We start from the raw sequence: 24595 nt of genomic DNA, 5'->3' as shown, positions 1-24595 counted from the left end.
TCCAGCATACTGACTGCACCACTCCGCTTGGTCTTATCTACAAATTTGCTGAGAGTGCACTCCATTCTCACTGTCTGTGTCACCATCAAAGAAGTTAAGTAGTGCCAATCTCTTTACTGACCCCTGAGGAACACTGATTGCGACTTGGGTGTGACCACTCAATGGGTTATGCTCTAAAAGACAGGCCAGAATGCAAAAACAGAAAGGAAAGTGATGCCTGAAGCAATCTTCACTCCGTCATTTCTGAGCTTCTGGGCATGCGTCTTTGGTGCTTAGGTGCTGTTCATGTCTGTTTATACACAGGTAAGTCAGACATACACGCCAAGACTTGTGCACACAGGAATGCTCTTTCCATCTACTTGTTTTCCCATTTCTCTGCTCACTCACTGATTGTCATCTCACAGTACAAAGACCAGAGCACAGCCCATGAAATTAAACAGTAGGAATTAATGACCAACCTTTAGAAGAAAAAGATGGTCATTTATCTGTCACACGCTTGAGCCATAGTTTTGCTCTTGAAAGACAAATTTGACATGGTGCTCAATCCTCAGAACAGAGGGGCTGTTGCATTACCTTTGGTCTCACTGCTAGCTCATAAACCTAAGACCACCCATTTATTTTACAGCCCTGGGTCTCGATCCATTTTTAGTAAAAATCATTCCCTCATATGGAATGAGTCACTTACACGAAGACCCTGATGATATTCAACTAACTATTCAACAAAGTGTGAGATTGAGCTCCCTCTAAGCTGCTAAACTGACTCATCCCAATAGGCAGACTAATCACAGCCTGATCTCACAGCACACACACAAAGGAAGCCACAGGGCTCTGCCTGACATCTCGTTTGTCTCAGGCTGTACTGCTGAACAGTAGGGATGTGCTGCCTCTTTCTGACACTTCTATTGTAAATATCCAATGAAGGAAAAAGAAATTCTGATTTGCATATGCTGGGATTGAAATAAATAAGGAAACATTTTGAAAAATGAGTGTACGTATGCATAACCACCCACACATGTATTGAAACCTCCCATCCAAGGAGAGATGAGCCTGATGTTGGTTGTTTGTGCAGTAAGAATTCTATGGAATTATTTTTCTGGGGTGAAAAACAGAATCATCCACATCAACTCACTTCATTTCAATGTCCATTTTATTGTAATCATCTTGCTGTTCTGTGAGCTTTCAGCATCTTGTTTTGGCACTATAAGCACCCGTGCTTGTAAACGCTAGGCAACATAAATAAAATCTTATTACAGTAATATCTACAGAAAATGAAGTTGGTGCAAAATATGATACCTGCAGCTTCTCAGCTTCCCTACATCCATACACAAGCCAGTAATATATAAAGGCTGCCTATCCAAAGTGCTGAATCTGTTCTTCAGTATTTGCATAGAGAAAGGATGGGCAAAATGATGTTTGATTGGACCTTGGGAGAAACATTCACATTTCCTAAGTGACTTTGAGGAAGCCACCCAATCCATCCTTTGATCTGTTCATCACCTGCAGGATACTACGCATCTACAATATACACCAGCGGCAATCACTCCTCTCCCACAAGAACTCCATGCAGACAAGACAACCCTAATTTTACTGAAGTATGCAATGATAACTGGCCAAACCCATATATTTGTATATATCTAACCTTTAACTAAGCCTTAAAATTCCTACTTTTTTGGATATGGACTGTAGATTCTCAAGAAAGCATAGCCCCATGCAGTAGGTTCCATAAAAAAAAAACCTAAGAAACAGAAATGATTTAGAAAAAGATGATAACTGCCAGTTATCATTATGCCTATGCTTGGACAAAAAGACTATTCCTTCATCTCTGTGCTGCTGTGTCACCACTCGGGAGGAGGAGTGGCATAGCAGAGTGAGATTGCAATCAGATACACGGCTCTGAGATAGCTGGAGGATCAAGTGACCCTCTTCCAGGAATGGAGTGTTAAGTACAGGTCTACAGAACAAACACTGACTGAAAGGTGACCTCAATAATATTCGGTATTTTGAGAGACAACAAGACATTTTAGGGACAAACACTTGGACCTTTTTAGCCTATTAGTTTCCTCAACTAATAGAGGGAACTAATAGTGTTTTTGAGCAATCCCCATCTCATGTCAGAGGTCTTTCTATGGCACATATAGGGTAATTTAGGCTGAAATGTGGTGCAAGTATATTCTGAGACAGAGAAAGGACTGTTGTGACTGCGTACATGAGAGAAAAGATGGGCAGGAACAAGGGAAAGCCACGCTCCCAGAGAGGATACCTGAGCAGACAGGGTTGTTTTGCTGTGAGCATGTGTGCCCATGTTTTATTTACTGGAGAAGCACCGTGATCACAATGGGTAGAGCTAGGTGGAAATAATAAAGGGCATTGCCAAGAATGGCTTAAGGTCACAGCCTACTGTGGGATTAATACTTCACTGTCAGTCTTCTATTGCCTTATGGCTTGAAATACGAGAGTTAAAATTTAGATCTGCTCAGGATGGACAGCTGAAAAACATGCATTTCTTTGGGATCTGTAGGAAATCTGCTGAGCCAAAGCTGAAAATGAGAAAAATAAATGCCCCAAATTTTAAGAAATTGTGAGAAGTCATGGGCCCAGTCCCTCCCAGCTGAAACTTTTTGGTGACACTTTAATTCTATTCATTCTCCCTTACAGGAGACTATTTTTTGAACCTTGAAAACCAAAGTGTTGCAGTAGGTGAGGAAGGACAGCAGCCATACACCAGGAGGATGTTAACTCAGTTCACATCGCTAGAGGTCGGAGCAACTTCCAGGAACAGCTGGAGATGCAAAGTGACCCTCTGTAAGAAGCTGGGGTGGCACTTGAAGCGAACCAGGGGGAAGTAAAGGACAACACCGCTACAAACGAACAGGACTATGTAGAGAATCTCAATCTGGGGTTGATCGATGATTGGAGCTAACACCAGGTACACGGCTGCCATCAGCACAATTATGGGGATGACAATTGGGACCTGTGAAAGCAGAACGTAAAGACAGCCCTGAATCTTGTGCAGAAAGCTTTTTAGATGAACTCCTGTCGCAGCATGATGTATTATCCAGAAATCACAGTTAATCCAGGCTTCCTGTTTCCCAGATCACTCTTTCTCTAAGGCTGAACAGCCCTTCAGGAGCTACACCACATGCCATAACCCCTGGTCTTCCCTGCCCTCCCAGACCTGAAGATGCAGACAGCTGTTTCAGTGCCAGATCTGCCCTTGCTCTCCAGACTACTTTGCATCCAAAACCTGAGCTATAGACAAAACCCACATTGATGTGCACAAATTGAGTCTTAGCACCCTTGACCAAAAGGTTTCTTCACTTGTTCACAGATAGGTGGACAAGGAACCTCAAAGACTATTAAATAGAATTATAGAATCATCTGCTGCCTGGAGGAACGCCATGAAATCCAAGAGGAAGCCTCAGCTCACTCATGGCATCATGAGAAAAAGCAGATAACTCCTGATTTCTTTCCACTGAGCTAATTAGTGGGGAGCAAATCTCTCCCCTGGCCATGACAGAAGACTTGGGCCATTATGGCCAGCTTTTTTCTCTTAGGGAAGGCTCTCATACCTGGGCCATCTAGTCCAACCATTAGCCCACCACCACCAAAGCCCACTAACCATGTCCCTCAGTACCACATCGACCCTTTTCTTGAATATCTCCAGGGATGGGGACTCCATTGCTTCCCCGGGCAGCCTGTGCCAGTGCACATTATGGGACAGAACATGCAATTCAAAAAGGAAAATCACACAAAATCTGTAAGCAACAAACCCTAGTGCTTTCTCATTCCTCAGAATGCTACCTTATTTGTTTGGATGGTCAAAGAAAAGGGCTAGGGAGTTCTATGTTATTACTTCACCTTGTAAGATCTTGGCAGGTCTGGTTTCTTGATTTTTAAATACAGGAGACCAGAAATAGTCATACCATAGAAAAGCCATGCTATAAAACTGGAAAAAAAAAAACATTAAATCTGGGGTGAGATCAGCCAACAACGTCAGTCCCACTTTGCATGTCCCAAGGATACATATCTTCAATTAAAAAGGATAATAGTGATATAAATTTAGTAGTTCTTGCATTCGTTTCTTTTCCAGCACAAATAATGAAAACCTCAGAATGATCTGAATATGACAGATTCATTTCAATATGAGGATGAATCACATCCAGTCAACTATTCATTCAGAAGCGTTCATGCGTTGCAGAGATCCTGGTTTTTAAGTCCTTTCTTCTCTCCTCCTCCCTCCTCAGCATCGGTCAGGAAGCAATAAGTCATGTTCAAAAAAGTATTAAAAGAAAATACTTTCACAGAACGTCAACACCCAGCACTGCAGGGGATGCAAAGAGAAAGGCCACGCTTACCTGAAATAGGTCACAATGCTGGTGAAGTTTCCTGAGATTATCATTATTAAAGACATTGCAGATGTGAACAGCAGCGCAGGAGAAGGCGTGAGGCATCGCACGTGGGCCATGGACAAGATGTCAGGCTGCAAGCCAAAGCAGAACATTGTGTTGTCATGTTGTGGACATGGGGATTATTGCTCATCCCCGCAGCTGCTGGGGGCAGTTCTGCCTGCAGCCACATCCACTCCTACTCATCAAATAAGCACCATGATATAAAAGCTGTTCAGCTGTGAGGAATGTAAACACGAACTGTCCCAGCAAGAACATTTTGAGTCTCTCTGATTTCGCAACAGATTTGCTGGATTTAGGCAGACAAGATGAGGTCTTCAAGCTACCAATGTGACAGATGAAGACTGAGTCAAATCAGAGCTTTCCTGACTGTCACCAGGAAACCAGCCTGGCCGTGTCACGGTCCCAGTCTCCTGCTCTCTGTCACATTGCTCTGAGACTTTCCTGGTCCAACTGGAAAACCAGATGACTATTTCCAACTTGCAACTGATGCAAAGGAAGATTGGTTCCAGAACATGGAGAGAATGATAGGCTTCTTTACTTCTCAGTTCATTGGGAATGTTTAATAGAAAGTTTGTTGATTTTTTTCATTTTTTATTCTTATTTTATTTTTACTATCATGCAAGTTGTTCTGCTAGGGCTCAGTTTGAGAAAAAGACTGAGCAAGAGGTCAGCTCTTAATTCTGATATGGTGAAATTCAGATTGTGAACTGCTCAGCACAGAGCTTGCCACAATGCAACAGATGCTGTCATAGAATCATAGAATACTTAAGGTTGGAAAAAACTAAGATCATCCAGTCCAACTGCCCACCCAGCACTAGTATGACCCACAAAACCACGTCCCTAAACCCATCTATGTGTTTCTTGAACACCTCCAGGGACAGAGACTCCCCAACTCCCCTAGGCAGCCTGTGCCAACGCATCACCACTCCTTCTGAAAATAAATGTTTCCTAATACCCAACCTGAATCTCTCCTGGCACAATTTGAGGCCAGGAGAGATTCCATCTTGTCCTATAGCTGTTACCAGGGAGGAAAGACTGACCCCCACCTCACCACAGCCTCCTTTCAGGGAGTTATGGAGAGCCATAAGGTCTCCCCTGAGCCTTCCTCTTCTCCAGACTGAACAATTTCAGAGAGTGTCACCACTAAGGGAAGACACCAATTCAGTCACCTTCACCAACCTGGTCATTTATATATGTAAAATATTCCCTCCAGTGCCAAAGGAGCGGAGCTGATGCAGAGTGGTGTCCTTTGCCCTTGAGTAGAAATCTGGATGGTGTGGGGAGGGAGAAGCAAAGCAGCAGATAGCTCCATGAGGAACACAACACATCTCAAAGCAGAGGAGGTTGAATGCAGTGCAGCTCGAGCACTGAAAGTGGAGCCAACTTCCAGATGGAGCAGAAGTATCCAGACGTGTGTATGTTCACCTTATATGCTGTATACATGTGTTTGGTATGTGTGCACCTACTGGGAACATACGCTCAACCTCACTTTCAGCTGGACCTGGGCCATAAGGCTGTGGCAGCCTGGCCACTGGTAGGCCAATGGATTCAGCCCCACCTAATTAAGACTAATTTAAAAACTAACCCAGGGAAGTCTCGAACATCAATGTCACCTTTCAATTGCTATGAAGAATATAAAGTTGCTCAAAGCAAACCAGACCTCCTTTTTGATTCCTTACCATATGACCTTCCCTTGCAGCGATGTAGCACACGCGGCCTCCACTAAAGAACGTGCCATTGGATGAACCAAACGTAGACAGTGCCACTGACAGGGAGATGAGCCATGCCCAGTTAGCCAGGACTTTGTTCCTGAGGTGGGAAAGAATTCATAGCATGACATCCAGCTCGCGAGTGTACCAAATATTCATCCTAGAACCCAACAGGTCTCTTCACTCCATTATTCCCATTGAACGTTTCTTTCCAAGCTTTTCTACTGATTGAAAGCTTTCTCCCCACTCCCATAATATTTAGTTGCTAGGAACTTTGTCTTGTCCAGAACAAGCAAGCTTTTCTTCCTGGTGTATTTCACCTAAATCTGTCCACACCACAACGGTGGACAAAGCTGTCAAAATATACAAAACTCACTGTTTTATGTGTATTCATGCTGTTGCATGATTGCAGCAGATACTGCATTTACAGCCAACAGTATTAGAATGGAAAATGCAGAAAGACTGTTATCATCATTAGAATTGTGTGGCATTAAGCCATACTTACTCCTTTTCAGTATCACTTATCCCAAATGTTCACAAATCAACAGCTGGGCTTCCCAAAATTATGGCAGTTGCTCCCGTGCCACAGTAACTTCACAGTTTACAAGTTTATAGTTAATAGTTTACAAACATAGTTTAGAAGTTTACTATCCGGATTATGGGCCTTCAGGATTTGGGTTAGTAAGCTATTTGCCACAGTCAGAACTGAACATTTCCTTTTCTCTAAATGATGGAATCTCAGTACCTCTTACAATCGATTGCAAGACTCCATTGCCTCAAGCCAGTAGTGTTTCTCCCTAGCAATCTTCTTTGTTTGAAGAGGTTACAAAGCCTCACTAAACTGCAGCCTCATGAACTTTCTCTGCACTTCCTTTCTCCCCACTCCCAATTAACACCTAATTTGTGAGCTCCTTCCTTTTTGACACCTCTTCTTTTCCTTACTGATTCATCTTTTCACCCCAAAAGTGAGCTCAGGAGATTCAACAAATCCATCTGCAAAGTTTTGCACCTGGGTCGAGGCAACCTCCCCTACCAATACAAACTGGGGGATGAAAGGATTGAGAGCAGCCCTGCTGAAAAAGACCTGGGGGTACTGGTGAATAGGAAGCTGGACATGAACCAGCAATGTGCCCTCACAGCACAGAAAGCCAACTGTATCCTGGGCTGCATCAAAAGAAGCCTGGCCAACAGATCCTGCCCCTCTATTCTGCACTGGTGAGACCTCTCCTGGAGTACTGCATCCAGATGTGGAGTCCTCAGTTCAGAAAAGACATAGACCTGTTGGAGCTCATCCAGAGGAGGGCCACAGTGATCCGAGGGATGGAACATCTCTCCTATGAGAACAGGCTAAGAGAGTTAGGGCTGTTCAACCTGGAGAAGTCTCTGAGGTCACCTGATAGCAGTCTTTCATTATCTAAAGGGCAGCTACAAGGAAGAACGGGACAGACTCTTTAGCAGGGTCTGTGGTCATAGGACTAGGGAAAATGATTTCAAGCTTAAAGAAGGTAGATTTATGTTGTATATAAGGGAAAAATCTTTCACAGTGAGGGTGATGAGGCACTGGAACGGGTTGCCCAGAATTGTGGTTGATGCCCCATCCCTGGAGATGTTCAGGGTCAGACTGGACCAGCCTCTGAGCAACCTGTTCTAGCTGTGAATGTTAATTGCAGTGGAGTTGGACTAGATGGCCTTTAAAGGTTCCTTCCAACTCTAAGGATTCCATGATGCTTATAGAGGAATAAATGCACTTAAGTGTGGTGTGTCCTCCTCTGGCTTCCTTATGCCTCTCATTTCCCTCCTTAATGGCCAGAATGGCTGCACCTCCTGTCACCAACCACAGGGAGCACACCCTTCTCAGCCCATGGCCATCCACCTGTCCTCAGGGCTTCAGGGTGCTGCTGAGCATCCTGGTTGCTAGTTCAGTGCTTCTTCTTAGTTGTGCTTCTGGGGTGAAAAGGTGAGTCAGGAAGGAAAAGGAGATATGTCAAAAAGGAGGGAGCACAACAAATTAGTTCTTAATTGGGAGTGGTAAGAAAGGAAGTGCAGAGAAAGTTCATGAGGCTGCAGTTTAGTGAGGCTTTGTAACCTCTTCAAACAAAGCATCAGACCCTTAAAAGCCTTTGTTTGTAATTACATGAAATGCTATTAGAGAGCATATCTAGCAAGAGCTCATTTAGATCTTCAAACTGAAGATGTTGTGAAATGCACACAGCAGCAAAGAAGCTGCTGACTTTTTAGGGAGAGAATGAGCAGCAACATAATCTCTGGATATAATGTGTCATGGTTTCTGCCAGATAACTCATTGGAGAGATCATGGATTCTGTGTTTTAGAAATACTTAGGCTGAAGTTGGGTGCTCTGGTGGAAGAGAACCTGGTTCAAAGTCATTGCTGCCTATATTTCTCACGAAGGTCCTTTCCTTCCTATCCTAAAATCCTTGCTGTGCACAGAGCCCGTTCAGTACCACCAAACTGATTCTGTGGAACAGCTCAGGCTGATGGAAGGTGCAGATATACAAATAGTTTACAAATAGTTTGTAAGCAGATGGGGAAACTGAACCAACGCACTTTTGTCTCACCCCTAAATCACTGCCACTGCATTTGTGGGGCAGCACACTGTCGTCTCCACTTCTCTAGAAAACATGGGACAAATTCCACTCCAGGTCTGGATATATATCTGTACTGGGCTTATGTGAAAACAGCACCTAAATCTCCCAATATTCAGGAGGGAACCTGTGCTTTGCTAGACCACACGGGCTGTGTTACCACAGGCAGAGCTCACCCCCAAGTGACGGCCACAGCTCCTGAAGTCAGCAGCTCAGATGGAGCCATGGCCGCAAAGTAGCTGATGTTTACCAGCAAATACAGGCATGTAACCAGAGGAATAGCAATCATCACAGCTCTGGGAAGGGTCACCTGGGAAAGGGATGACAAGAGTATTAGATGCAGCATGTTTATGCTTTTGTTTTGTCTTTGCTACTGCCCACATTGATCTGAAAGACATTTGCTCACAATACTTTTCCTTAGAATACGTTCACAAAAGACTTATACCCAGATTCATAAGGAAGTTTTTACAACAATCTCCCATACTGTTAGGCTGTACATTTCAAAAGCTGTTCCTCAAAATAAAACAAATCATATTAAAAAATTGTGCTTCGCAGATGCCCAAGAAGTCTGTTGCACACTTGCTGATTATTTTCATATTGGTTTATTTGCTGCGTATGGCTCCTGGTGACTCTGCATGACCATCCAATTGAAATGGGTGAAATACCAGTGTGTGCTGCCTCCTATGTAACAGCACAAGGGAAATCTGCTCCAAGAAGGAATTATTTTTTTCTTAATGACAGAATACTACCTTTGTGCCCCACAGACCACTTTAAGGCGCACCAAAATCGGCAACCACTGCTTCGTGCAATTGAAAAGAGCACTCAGTAGTCATCTTATTGCCATTTTATATTTAAAAAACATGAGATATCCATTTTTGTATTCCCCACTCTTACTGTAGGACAAGATATGGCAATTCCTTATGTTGTTACCTCCACCCTGTCCAGGTCTGAAAATCAGTACACACAGTCCTGTGGGAGAGAGTGCCACGTGATTCTAGGATCTTTGCTTCCATTTAGATTAATATTCAACTGTGCATATCCATTTAAACTGTAAAATCTTGCACACTGCACTGGCAGAAAGTGCAAGCTATCCATGCTGTGCTCACACAGCTTAACAGTGCTGTGGTGTCCCATCTGTGATCTGTATGGCACAGGGAGGGCTGATGTGAGATGCAAGTGAGCTACTTCAGTGCCTACAGCACGGACCAAACAATGCCTAGAAAGTAGATGATTAAAGACAAGAGTTGTTCAGAGGCTCAAATTTCCTTATCAGTGAGGCTTGGCCTGCTCTGAAGTTCCCCTCCATGCAATGAGGAGGGACAGGTGTTTTCTGAAGCACGTGTTACATATTAGATCTTTCGAGGAATATGTGGCATTGAGAAACCTTTAGCAGTAGAGTGGCTGCAGCACTTTTCTGCATAAATCTGGGTATCTAGGGTGAGATGCTCTGAACTCTGAGGAAACTTCGACACTCAACTACCTAGAAGCTCTTTCTCCAGCCACTGAGGTCTGGTAGCGCTTTCTTCTGGGTAGGCTGCTCTTTTCCTCTGAGTCTCATTTTTGTTTGTCCTGTCACATTTCCAGACACATCCATAGGTGTCCTGCCCCACAACAACAGCAACAACAAAACAGCAGTTTTTCCTTAACGCCCTAACCTTCAGTTAACCACAGCAGCAAATATGCATAACCGCTGGGCAAATACAACGCAGCTCACTCACCTCAGGGTTCTTCAGTTCCTCAGTTACGTAGTTAAGGTTGTTCCAGCCATCGTAGGACCAGAGCCCCTGATAAAATGCCACTCCGATTGTCCCAATACCTGCATTTGTGCCTTGAAAAGCGTTCTGAAAGCTCTGAGTCTGCCCCTTGGCAAGCAGCACCAATCCGCCCACCACAATCACCAGCAAAGCCAAGAGTTTGGCAGCTGTAAAAACATTCATAACAGACATTGCCAGCCTCACATTGAGGCAGTTGATGATGGTTAGGACCAGGATGCAGGCAGCAGCTGTACATTTGATGGCAACCTGCGGGGATGAGCATCCTGGGTAGAACGGTGCGACGGCGTATTCAGCAAAGCTCAGACAGACAGCTGCCAATCCAGCTGGTCTCACCAGGATGACAGAAGTGTAGGCGAAAAGAAAAGCAGGAAAGGAACCAAAAATCCTCAAGATGTAAATATATTCGCCTCCAGACTCTTTGATCACGGTTCCAAGCTCAGCGTAAGACAGGGCTCCGAACATGGCCAGCAGACCACACGCTGCCCACATGAGCAGGCTGCTGGCGGGGCTCCCCATGTGATGCAGCACCCACTCAGGGGACATAAAGATTCCCGAGCCTATCATGGTGCCTGCAATTAATGACACTCCGCTAATCAGGCCGACCTCTTGTTTCAGCCTTAATTTCTCCCTTCCTTCACTCGGATCTGTGGATGAGTGAGGCGAATCTGTTGTTTGCCTTCTCCTCATTGTGGATCTGTTAGGAGATGTTTCTTCAGAGGCAATACGGAATAAGACTGAGTCATTTGAATAAGAACCACCTAAGGTCTTGAAGGTTAAGTTAATAATTATAAGAGTCACACTGTTAAGAAATGGACACACTCTTCCCCTGTTTTGCATTCTTCCTTTCCCTGTCTTATCTTGCTAATTTATAATTGTTCAGATCTTGCCAAGTTTGATTATCTTTGACTGTCATTACGATAGCGGCAATGGATTGTGTTTAGCACTACCTGAGTCATGCAGCATCTTACCAGACTCTGCCTCTGGTCACATCTTTGAATTACGCTTCTAATGGCATCTGAAGCAGACTTAAGATAAGGAAAATCCCCATGCAAATCTGTACTTTATTCTTTGGCTTAAAGTCAAAGATCAAGCACCTGCTTTAGTGCTGAATTATATTTTCACTCCCCACTATAAAGTGATCAAACCAGCCTGTCAACCAGCCCTGCTCAACAAGGAATATTTCCAGTTCCTTCACCAAAGACACAGAAGCTTTCTGCTAAAAACAGCCCAGGCTCTGCTTTCTTGTGGAACAGTGGGGGGAAATTCTGGCTTTTTCAAATTTTAAGAAGCACAGGACTAAGAGGCAACAAATACATCCTTATGGGCCCTTTTTGTCAATGTGTATGAGATATGCAGATTCATAGCAGGCCACAGTGTTCAGAGGATGTTGTCTCTGCTTGTCATATACACTGAAATGCACACTGAGGAGAAATGCAGAGGCACACTTTTTCGGCAATGCCTCTACCTCCTATTGATCCAACAACATTTCAGGATTTGGGGAGGCCTCTGGAGGAAATCAGAAGATTGTTACAATGCATGAGGGTGCATTTTGTGATCTGTGATACGTGTGAAGCACTGAGAAGAAGGGGATGTCTGCACAGATTTCTTTCGACATAAAGTAAACTTTACCGACTGCAACTGTGAAGAAGGAGACTTACCTACCCTGGTGGTCTCTGTCAGCCTTCTGCTGTGATGAATACCAGAAAACAGGGTTGGGACCTTCCTCAGCACTTCCTAGATACGGCAGACCTTGATTTTTTTAAAACAATCTGTCCTCCTGAACCATTTGAGCTAAAAAAAAAAAAAAAAAAAAAAAAAAAAAAAAAAAAGCATGAATATAAACAATTATAGTTATTGTTTGTCTAAGAATTTCTTCTCTTTCCCTATTTTGTTTTTTATTATTTTAAATTATCTTCTTAGATATCTTCTTTTCTATGGATGAGTCTTGAGCTCTTAGCAAAATTCTTAGCACCTATAAGAAAAAGGAGGCAAACAAGTTGTCCAATTTCTCATGTTAAAGCAAATAAAGCAGAACAGATTTTAACATCAAGTTTTAGTTTCTTCAAAGATGGATAAAAAAGAGATCTCATTCAAAAGTATAAATCTTATTACAGACAAAGGAGATCATTAGAAAAGCCTTTCCTTTTGGTAGGGTATGCTGGGAGTCATTCCTGACACTAACTGTCATGTCCCAGCCATTAAGAGAGAGAGCAACGACCAGATTTGCAAATCCCCTCGGTTAGATTAAGGTGAAATGACGTTCAAGGTCCAAACACGGTCATCAATTTTAATGAGAATTCCTGTAATACAATTACGAGTATCAGCACTCTTACAATCACGTCTAAGCTGTTCTGCTAACCTATGTGACTCTATAGGAAATCGAAATAAGCTTTGCGTTACTTAGCAACTTTAAGAGCAGGATAAAGAGAGAGAGAGAGAGATGGGCAGAACTAGAGATCACCAGTTGGGCTGCAGCACAGCTTCATCCAGTGAGGGTCCTTGGTCTGAAAGTGTTCATCCAGAAGTCCCACCTGAGCTGCTCCTGAGCACCTTTTACGCCCGCTAGATGTATGGGTTCAAGCAGCACATCACAGCTAAACCTGCATTATCACTGAGCAGGGAGTTAGGGCCAGAGCAAGGCTGTCCTTTCTCCCTCACCACATCTTTGAGCAGGTCACTTATTGTCATGGTGATGTCTTTTCTTGCAAGTGTTTGAGGCATTTCCAGGCATACCATAGATAAGGTGTTTCCCACTGGTCTGCTGTACCAACTCAGTATTCACTAGGAAATAGATCCCAGCTTGATTCTCAAAGTCATTTATAAACATTCACAGCTGATGACAGCATAACTTTCACAAAAATGAAAGGTTATTTTGTCTGTATCAAAGGAATTTTTTTAAGTCTCCCTAGTAAAGGCATGAGTTCTAAGAATAAACACATGCTCCTTGTACTTTGCAAGGCTTTTTGTAATTTGCAAGGGTGCAAATTAATTCATTTTGAGTTAATGGTTTGTAAAGTGCTTGAAAAGTAGAAAGCAGGCATCCCAGTAATGCAGAATATTTTGGATTACTGGTACTAAGTGACAGTGCTTGTCTTGTTAACTGGTTTAACTATCTGTAGCATAATCGTTTCACAATTAGACAACACTAGAATCCTTCAGAGGTCTAAAGATCTGAGGGTTTTATTCTGCACTATAGACTACATAGACTACTTCTGTGTGCAACCATACATATATTACGTACACCAATCATATTTAAAAATGTATTCACAGAATACAGTTAAATCAATACTAAAAGAAAACTTACTGTGACTGCAGGTAGTTGAGCATCCTGGTCAGGTCACAGAAGTATTTCAATAACTATTCCATTGTAATGAAGAAGTTTCTTTTCTTAAGTATAAATGTAAGGCTCTGTGGAGGAGCTGAGAGAATCTTTTCAAACTTGTATGGTTCTGGCTCCTAGAAGTAGAACTAGATAATCTTTGAGGTCCCTGCCAACCCAAGCCAATGATTTTAGGAAATAAAGAACTTCTAATTTAATACTGTAGAATCAGAATTTGTTCAAACTTGATTATGTCTAAAAAATTTCTGTAAGACCACTCAGATAGCAAGGATTAATTAATGGGTAGATCAAAGCCTCAGTCAGTTCCTAAAGGGAGTCTATTTCTATTCCTCTGATCATTGTCACTCAGTTCTATCTCCTACCCAAGGTAATAATGACTCTAATTAATAAGATAAGAACCTGAGGCTACTCCTGTTGAAGCTAAGATGGTCTGACTTCTCTGGATTTTTTTTTCCATTGACTTCATTTTTTTTGACCGGCATCAGCAGTGGGGAGTAGGCAGCCACAGATACTTCAGTCAAGTGGATTGGCACCATTATCAAAGCATTTGTCAAGATTGGATATGTAAAAACGTATCTCACTGCTCCACTTCAAAAAAATGTGTATGAGCAGGAGTAAAAATAAAGTACTGCTTTCCCCTTCCGGGGAATAGCAAAACTTTGTTATTCAAGCTGCCATATATAGGTCTGCTACCGAAGCAACTCTCACTAGTCATGTACCTTTGACATTGCAGTGGCTGGTTGCCATCTACTGGTCTCTCAGCAATAAAGCAGCTTTGTCCAGTGAATTCTGGCTTGCTTACTTCAGGGTTTGATATCTTGCATTGCTGATTAAAAAGGAAATATGCAGGCAAGTATTAGTTCTTAAGTATTAATGTAACATAAATTGAAAGCATGTTGAACTCATGAATAAAAATTGTCCTTTATGTCAGTAGGGCTGTTTTTGTCCCAGCAATAGCTACAAGGACTACAGAAAAATAATTTAATGTAAAAGCCAATGTCAATAAATAAGAAGTAGAAAAAAATGTGCACAAATATTTTGCAGTGTTTAATTTTAGGCCCCAGGAGCTGCATCTGGAACACAGTTATAAGTTCATCTTCTCTCTATACTGTACTTTGGAAAGAGTTACAAGTCTCAGAACAGGAAGTAAAAACAACCTACAATCTGAGGTCAATGGCCAAAGCCTGCAGCTTTCTTCTGAGGCAGGCATTTCTTTATACCTACAAAAATGTACGAAGATCAAGATTTGCTATTTTTAGAAAACAAACAAAAAAATATCAAGTTGTTTGAGATGAGCTAACAGAGAACTCATCCAGGATAGAGAACTCATCCAGAACTTCAGATGTGGGTTTCATCGCCTTCTCTACTTGAGAATGTGGGAAGCCATAAATCCAAGCATGCCCTCTTCTCCAAAATGTAGGCTTTGAGCTGTGTCTGCAGGCAGATCTTGGTACAGAATCAAAGAATCATTTGATTTAGAAGGGATCCTTAAATACCCTCTAGTCCAATTCCCCTGCAATTGAACAGGGGCACCTACAGCTCCATCATGTGCTCAGAGCCCCCTCCAGCCTGACCTTAAACTTCTCCAGAGCAGGGCATCAGCCACGTCTCTGGGCAACCTGTGCCAGTGCCTCAGCACCACCTGTACTTGTGATATAAGCAGAGATATCTGTTGAAAGGAGGGAGGCAACAAAACCTAGGAAACTGGAGCTCTGAAATAGGTTTTGAGCCCATAAGAAAAAATGGGGCAGAGAGAAAACATGTCACATGTGCGCTATGTGAAAATTGAAGGAAAAGTTGACTCACTCAGAGGTGTTTGCCTGGCCAAGGGGTGCCCTACAGTGCTGGGCTCCAGGCACTCGCCTTCCAGGAGCCCAGCCAGCACCACTGCTGGCTTCCAGCTACCAGAGCTGACCTGCACTCACCCAGGGGCCGAATGTGAGCTCCAGGCTGCCGCTGTCGCTTGGTAAGACCTCAGCACATTCTGGTTCTGCAACTGCTGAACTGAAAGACTGGCTTTTGTTTTGCATGATGAAGTGTCGCACGTTCTGCCAATCAGATACTGAACATTTTGTTTCGTTGTCTTACTGTGTTCAGGAGGAAGCTGTTAGTGTTGCACTGTATGTTCTGTGCTGCCCTATGGAGCTGTACATTGGGCAGTAACAGTCCAACCCCTCCATGTTGCATGGAAGGACACTTAAATAAAAGAACTCATATAGAAAATAGTAATGGAGTAACACAAAACAAGACTCATACATGAAAAGAAAATAATAACCACTTGCATCAGTACTGGTCCCACTGCTGCATGCAAAGGTCAGGACTTGTTATTTAGAGTTTATTTTATAAATATCAAATAAAAATAGATAATTTAATTAAGAAGGTTTATAATAAAATTAGAAAGGAGAATTCTGCTTCTAATATGATTAGAGCAGCATTCTGAAGTTAAACAGGCAAATAAAGAATATGTTTTTGCCAATAGATGTTGCATACACTGGAAAGCAATACAACCACAGAAGATCCCAAGAGATGCACAGACAGCAACAGGAGAGTACGTGTGTAAGTGTTCATTCCCCACCCTGGGGGAACACTAACTTCAACAAAACAAAAAGAAAAAAAAACAACAGCTTTAGACTGATGCTGGCTCCAAGATTCCCCACTTTGGCACTGCAGAGAGTTACTGTACCAATACTGTACCGTTGCTGTATTTTCTTTCACCTGTTCACATCCACATTTCCTGATTTTATCTGCCTATACACACATATATACACCAAGAATTCCAAACCTGTCCTGTTTTCTTTTTCACACCTTAGAACACCTTTACATTTGCCTTTATAATCTCTTTGCATCTCTTTGTACTCTGAAGAATTCCTTTTAAATTTTGAAATTCTTTTTTTTTTTATTATTTATTAGCTTTAACTGAAGATTAACTTCTCCTACATGACGTCTGTTTTGAAGAATCAAATGATTGCTGTCATTTTAAATACCAGAATACAATCAAACATTTTCGTCAAAAACTTTCTATTAACCAAGATTTAACTCCAAAATTCTCTTTAACCACTCAAATTTCAGAATTACAGAATCCTTAGGGATGGTCTTTTCCATAGACCTCTAAGATCATCTAGTCCAGCCATCCACCTACCAGCAATACTGCCCACTGTGCTGTATCTACATTTCCAGAACACCTCCAGGGACAGTGACTCCACCACCTTTATGGGCAAAAATGCATTTCTACAGTTATGAATAGATTGCACTTTCCCTAATACTAAATGGCTTGTTATTTCTAAAACAAACTTTTACAACACTCGCTTGTAGTTTAATCTATAACTTTATATTCACTGTGTTAGGTACCACTCTGTAATAAAACAGTGTCATCTCTACAATTCTTATTAAAAATATCATAATGTTGCTGGTCCAAATCATGCCAGCTTCTCTTAGCTTCAAAGACAACACAGTAACTATGTGTATATAACTCAAAGTCTTATAGACTTTCCCAAAACAAACCCTGTATCACAAGAGTTATACTGGCTGTTAGAAAACAGACCAGAGGACTGGTTGAAGTGCAGCCTGTTAAATGAATTACAGCCCTGTGCTTTACACCCATATAAAGACCATTCCTGCACTCAGTGCAACCCCTGCACTTTGTGCCTGCTCCTTCTGGTCAGCTGCAGCCAGGGGAGGCATCATCCTCCCAGTAGCCCAAGTGGCTGAAGAGCTGCTTGCCCATCTGGAAAGACACTCAGAGAAACACAGCCAGGAAGAAAAGGAGGGTAACATGGCTTGCAGCAGCTCATGGAAATGCTGTGAGCTGCCTCCCTGCCTGTTTACTTTCTTTTGGTCATGCTGTAAGAGCAGGGTGGGGCTGGGTAGGCTTCTTCCTACATCACACTTTCTGCCATCAACATGTGGGGCAGGTCCATACTGCACTTCCCCAGCACTGAGTGGGGTGTCCACAGAGCCAAGCATGGCACAAGGGCAGACTTTGTCCCCACGTGCCCAGAACATTTCATGAGTGGGGTGGGCATGGGTGTGCCAGGGGCTCAGCCTGTACCTGGGCACCGAGGAGGAGACTTCCTAGGATAAGCTTAAGCAGGATCAAGTGGGGGCTCATCCTGTCTCCATGTCTGTTACTGCCTACCTTCTCCAAGAGCCAAGATAAGGGTTTAATTTTAACAGCCTATTTAATTATAACCTCACTTTCACTCTGCCAAATGTCAAGAGAAAAAAAAAGAAAAAAAACCCACACGTTTGCCTTGAAAAAGGTGATGATGCTGTGCTATGTATCTCTGACTGATGCTTTATGAAATTGTAACAAATATATTTTGCAGTTAATGTTTCATCTTGTACAGCTTTACCAATAGAAAAACTAAAGATCTTGGGAAGACAGTGATGCGTTGATAGTGTAATTGCTCCCATCTGTAGCTTCGGTTGAAGTTATAAATAGATAGGAATAAAAGGATGAAATGAATTACACATCTTTTCTTGGGCCTTACAGGGGAAGCATGTGTGGGAGAGAGGAAAAAAATCCTACCAACTTATAATTCCATTTGGTATTTTAATTTGAGATTGTATGAAGAAAAGGACTGTGCTTAAAGGCTTGCAGGATTCGTTCTGGTCCCAGATTACAGCTTCCTGATTGCCCTTGTTGGTGATACAGTCAGCTGACATATTCATGACATAACGATGATGTCCAAGAATACCTCTGAAGTAATACTGCTCTCTTAGATGATATTTGATAGATCTATAGATGCTGTCTCCCAGTTTTTACCGCGTAGCCAAAATGAGTGGCTTTTATTGGTGCGTACAAACTTCCTGTTTTGCAGTCCATAAATAGGATATATTGGGAGGGAAGGAAGAAGTTTTCCAGCTGAACTGGATTCCTGTCTGGAGCCAGCTGAAGCCAATAGGCACAGCAAGCCTCAGGCTCTGGGGTGTGTGGGCTGGTACCTATTTTTCCTGTGCCAGGGGAAAGGGAACTAATGACACTACTTTGAACAGCTAATCTCTGCTTCCCACTTACAAAGCTCTTTGCCCCCAGTGTTACAGAACAGCAAAGGCATAGCTGGGTGGCTTCTCCCCACATTCACAGAAAAACAAAGAGCTGCTCTTCTCACTCTGCCTTTTCCTTCTGCTACAAATACAGGCTTACCCTTTGGGCTCCCAGCCCTGTGCTGGGGGTGTGGATGCAGCAGCAGCTGTTGGGCCCAGATAGGAGATTAGATGAAGGCAGGGGTCCTGTACTGCAAGAGGGGAAGAGCTGATTCCAAAACAGCATTTTGCAATGTCAGAAAATACATTATTTAATCTCAGTGGCTTTTGTTTTGTTTTGTTTTGCTCTGTGTTTAAGTAACTGCCTAGGAAGAGGAACACACTTGAAACAGGAGAGGTACTTTAAAAGTCTGTAAAACCTGCAGATGCAGTTAAAGATAAGCCCACATATGCATGAGCACGCTGCCACTATTTATGCAACACTTGATGCAATACATGCATAGCTTTGACACCTACTTTTCAGTGTTACAGCACTCAACCATTTTGTTCATGCTCAGGAAGCAAGCAAGTATTGTCCTTCTTGAGTCTCTTTCTGGCATTGAATGCTCACTGTGCTGTGCCTTGTTGCTCTGAAGGCATGTTTGACATAGAATATATTTTGTTTTCTTGATGTGCCAGTGGGTATGTCTTCACAGCAAAACAGCAAACCAGAAGGGTGGCCTTCCTCAGCTCTGAGATGATACACCTGTGCTGCATTTTGATATTCAAATAATGTGTTCAGTCATAAAGACACACTGAGTTGCATGTGGTCAGTCCTCTTTACACTGTAAGAAGAAGAATCTATAGTCTAGAAATCACAACACAAGAGCAGAAATGAGAACAGAATTCCCCAGATGTTACCTTAAGTAAGTTCCACTTAGTGCAGAGATGCTTCTTTTGGTCCTTATCAGAAGAATCTGCTGCAGGTATTGGTATTGCAGTCAGCAATAGGTGCAGGGGCACTGATGAACCTGAGAAGAGAGAAGTGATAGAAGCACAAAGTTCTGCTGCAGATATCTGCTTTAGTTTATGCTTGGTACTATGGCTCCTAATTTGTTAGGATGCAGATTCCAGATCATTTAAACTGGTGAAACTTTATGCAACCTAATTACAATTTCCAGACGTGCTCTGAGGATTCCTATAATGGTTTTGCTTAGGAGAAAAAAAAATACGTTCTTGCCCCCATCCTTTGTTTGGACATGGCTGAATGAACTATCTTCTTCATCTACTTGCACAAAACAAATTACTATTACTGCCTTTTTTTTTCAAGTGCTCATGTGATTACTTCATTGCTCGGGATAGTTCTTTGAACTTCTTATCTTCTATTAGAAATAAGAGTGTTTACTCATTACAGTGTAATATATGAAATGAGTGAGAATCAATGTAATGTTTATCTCTATGGTTTAATTCTTTGTACTGAATACAATAGGCAATCCTTGGTTTTAAGAGCCACAATCTTCACTTAGCATGTAGAATTTCTGGAACTTATTTCTCCAAAGGAAAGAAAAACATACTTCTGTTGAGACAAGAAAGCTTTTTTCTTAAGATAAGGGCCGACAGCCACTCTGCTGAGGATGAGATGAATGTGGAACTAAAAAACAGCTGGCATTATCTCTGACTTTGCCACTCCACAGCTATTCCCATTTATGTACATGTAGTGATGTCATTAGTCACTCCTGTTACAATGGCTGTCTCTGGTTGTTGCAACTCTGAGGTATGTTTATGAGCCTTGTTTATACCCCAGCCAATTAGGAGGAGGTGAATGACTCAAGGACAAAAGCTGTCTTACTGGTGAAACGAGCGTTCAGCTGACTTCTGGGCAGTGTTAGCACAGACTTGGCAAAGCACTTCCACGAGATATACTTCTTTCTCGTAACAAGTTCATGAAGACATGCTGCAGGGTTCAATTCACTGACACCCCCTTTTGTGCATTTCCTTTAAACCTCTGGAAGAAAAGCTTTTTGGAAGGCTGGAAATCTTTTCAGACGCAACGGCCATAGAATCACAGAACCATAGAATCACCAAGGTTAGAAAAGACCTCTAAGGTCATCTAGTCCAACCGTACCTAACCATCTAATTCAACGGCAAGTCAGCCTCCCTACATTTTGAAACAACAGGATAGCAACGTCAAAGTCCAAAACTGTGACTAGCAGCAAAAATTGTCATAATTCAGCTGAGCACTTCTGTTGGTTCTAACACGAAGCATTCTCATTTGTACTGGCCTACTGTGCCATGCCAGTTGATAGCTAGTACAAAAAATAAAGTAAAATAAGTAATCCAAGATGGTCTTCCCTGAAGAAACTTACAGTTGCACCAGCAAGGGAAACACATGGAACCATTCTGAGCAGCATAGCAGAATGGGCTTTCAGAAAACTGATAGCATGGCTGCTGTCAAATGGTTTACAGGAATCACACTAAAGGAAAGCCTTTTTGTGCCAGTTTTTGTGCTGTTAAATGGAAAATGTGAAGGATGCTAAAGTAACTCAGAAGAGTTCTTCCCGTTACATTCACAGAAAATAGCTCAAAGGTGTGCATTTCAACATTAAAATCAGGCACTTGCATACATTGGGTCAAATGTCTCTGTATCAGGAGGTTTGAGGCAGGAGTAGCCTCTGAAGCTTCAGGCAGTATTAGTGCAAGGAGATGCTGCAGCAAGAGCTGCATTAATGAACAGGCTGTGTAGGCAAAAACAACTCTGAGTGAGTGTGGTGAATGGAAAGTCTATGTCTGTAAAGCAAAGGTGAGGAGAAAGGATGTGTGGGTGGGAAAGTCCCTCTGTGAAAATCTACACTGTGTAAGTAATACGTGAGGCCCAAGGGAGAGGCTGGCCGAAGGGGATGCTGGGGCACTGGGCTGCAGCTCTTATCTTGGTACACACTCCTAAATATCACTGCCACTGCTGGTCTAAAACGTGAAATACCAACGGCTTCCCACAGCCATGCATTTAGCAACGAATCTTGTGCAGGTGGTATCTCAGGTTTTTTTTAAATTAATTTAGGGTATGTCTGTTGACAAAGTGAAATCCAGAACTGTGCATGAGCTGCCAGATGTACTATACGGCGTGTGGGATAATTAATAACTTCATCAGAACAGGACCTGCTCCTGTGAACGCACAAAGCATTCATCTGAGTCAGCACTTCTTGTGGAGATGTAGGTAACAAGGGATGTGCTCGGGGGATGTCCTGCTACTCCAGGGCCCTGCTCTGGAATGTGGACAGATAGCTCTAATCAATTTGGATCTGCAGTGCTGTGCAGCCTGAAGGTGGTAGGTAGTGAACTGTGGCTCACCCTTTCATGACTGCTCCTCACGAGCAGTAGGATGGTGATCAGACTGCAAGCAGGTCTGAGACAGAGGTTCTTGAGTTCTTCCCTGCAGCAGAGGACAGACAAAGCTGTGGCTGATTTTCATGACTCTGTAAGAAAATCAGACCTGCAGGTCTCGAGTGAAGAAATCAAATGTAGGTGGCCCCCAGTCTTTGAGATGTAAGGGGGTTCACATTTGTTTAAAAGAGCACAACTTTTCATAGGACCTGCACCTTTTCTAGAGATGCTTTGAGAAGGTCTACCGCATCAGTTTGTTTAATTTCCATGGAGAAATGCCTCTGATTTAATTAAGTCAGGTTAATTATTTGCTGCCATGCTAGGTCTAACAGCAAGGTACGTCAGAGACGCTGGAGGATGTGCACCTCCTGGCACACCAAGAGAAATTTTGTTCACATGGAGAGCTTTGGGTCCTAATGTTGTGGTTTTGGAAAGTGTAGGCACCAGTAGGATTAAACACCAGCTGAGTGGGATAGTTAGGACTGCAGCTCCTTGATTAGGGAACTTGTCCAAGGTTGCACAGCAAGACTCTGGAGAAACGCAGCAGCACCCTGATTTTCCATATCCTTGGCTACTTTTCTAAACTGTGGGCCATACATTTGGATGGCATTGAGGATGCTCAAACACGGGAAAAAAAAACAAAAAAAAACCCAAAACAAACAACAAAAAAACATAGCCAGACTATTGGTGGAGTTTATCAGAAACACCTGGAGTGTGAGCAGAGCCCAGTTAGCTGTTAATATCTCCTTAACAAAAAAGAAATAGGTAAGAAAAGCATTTTGTAATGGAGCAGCACTAAGTTTAAGTATGTCAAGCATTAAGTAATTTTAAATTTTACACTCAGAGGAAAAGAGAAAGACTATTCTTGAACTTTTTTAACATGAGCCAGAACTTCAGTGATATTATTAAACTGTGATGTGTGTGGTTATGGAATTTACTCTCTAGAAAAATTATTAAGAAAATAACAAAGCAATCATATTTCTCAGATCAAATGACACTTAAACAGGGTTTTCCAGTACTGAGGAGCAGACATGCAGAAGTCCTCCAAGTTTATCATACACATGTTGAATTCCTCCTGAACACTGAATGCTTCATGCACATGCTTTGCTGCTGGTCAGAATTACCCAGGAGAGACTGAGCCTCCAGAAGGGTCTGAGTTGGTATAATACAGACCAGCTGTTGCTGCTGCCTGGGACAGCAAGAACAGCCCCTGCTTGCAGCACAGGCTGTGACTCGGAGGTCTTCTCTTCTCCAGTGAGCAGAGGAACTGGCTCTGCAGGCCTGCAGACAAAGGTGGCAGTGGGACAGGACATGGGATCACAGGGATTAGGCAGGCGTCTGGCTGCTTAGCGTTAAGCTGAAGAAATCATTTTCATTTCTTAGGAACACATTTATCAGGAAATGGGATCTTTTATGTCCCCAGCAGCTAGTTTGTCCTTCAGGATGCCTCTAAGGAGACAGTTGGCGGGCAGACCTCTGCTCCCCAGCAGGGCAAGTCTCTGCTCCCCGCTTAAGTGCTGTTGTCCAGTCAGGCACCACATGAGCCCTGGGGCGGCAGGCAGGCCTGCTGCGTGCAGGAGGAGCTGGGGCAGCAGTGCTGTGCAGCCTGCTGGGACCGATAATGGGGTCCCACCCAAAGGTGTGATCTAGGGATGGCTTCCCGAGTGCCCTGCAGCCAGCCAGGCTTAGCGGACCTGCCGAGGAGGCAGACAGCGTATTTCCTCGTGGAATCTGTGTTTTGAAGTGACACTGACAGCCTGGGCTCTGTGTCCTAGGAAGGAAAAGCTGCTGCGAATAATTGGAGCTGGAACTCAGCGTGGCCGACAAACCCCGCAGTGAGCTGCTGTAAGGAACCTGCAGTAGCAGGGGGATGGAGTCCACAAACCCCAGAGGTTCCTTCCAACCCCTGCCATTCTGTGGTTCCAGCAGTGCTCACTGACTGCAATGTAATGATGCATTTATCAACAGCTGCCTCTGAGGTCGCGTATTTCACGCTCTCGGGGAAGGAAAGAACTAAATCCTCCCACAGCCATCACGCGCAGGCACATCAGCCAAGCAGTTACTCCGGCCACGCGTTTACTGTTGACTGTATGAACAACGCGCCCTTCCCCGCTCCGCGGCCTTCCCTCTGGGAAGCCGATAACGTCGAAAACGTCCCGAGAGCAGCGGCGGCCGCACAGCCCGAGGGCAGAGCAGAGACGCGCGGCCCGGCGGCAAGGGCCGCTCCGAGGGGAGGACGGACGCCGGCGGGCGGCGCATGCGCGGTGCGCGGCGGAAGGGGCCGGGGGCCGCCTCCCCGCCTCCTCCCGGCGCGGGGCGCGCATGCGCTGTGGCGGCGGCAGGGGCGAGCGGCGGCGGTGGCGGCGGGGGGAGCTTTGCCGCGCTCTCGCTTTCCCTCTCCCTCCGCGCGCG

At 43.5% G+C, this 24595-nt stretch overlaps 1 protein-coding gene across 1 annotated transcript; it reads right to left on the bottom strand.

Annotated features, from left to right (window-relative positions):
- Positions 1–692: 692 nt before the first annotated feature.
- LOC116240659 (b(0,+)-type amino acid transporter 1-like) lies at positions 693–11468 on the bottom strand. Its single transcript, XM_031611102.2, has 6 exons — positions 10441–11468; positions 8899–9032; positions 6089–6218; positions 4356–4480; positions 3859–3946; positions 693–2971 (listed from the first exon to the last, which is right to left on the bottom strand). Exons 1-6 carry the CDS (start codon positions 11332–11334, stop codon positions 2738–2740), a joined length of 1605 nt encoding a protein of 534 aa, XP_031466962.2. The 5' UTR covers positions 11335–11468; the 3' UTR covers positions 693–2737.
- Between the last annotated feature and the right edge of the window lie 13127 nt (positions 11469–24595).

This window comes from Phasianus colchicus, chromosome 2, assembly GCF_987193195.1.
Source record: "Phasianus colchicus chromosome 2, bPhaCol1.hap1.1, whole genome shotgun sequence".
Classification (NCBI taxonomy): Eukaryota; Metazoa; Chordata; class Aves; order Galliformes; family Phasianidae; genus Phasianus; species Phasianus colchicus.
This window is presented reverse-complemented; position numbering and strand designations above follow the sequence as displayed.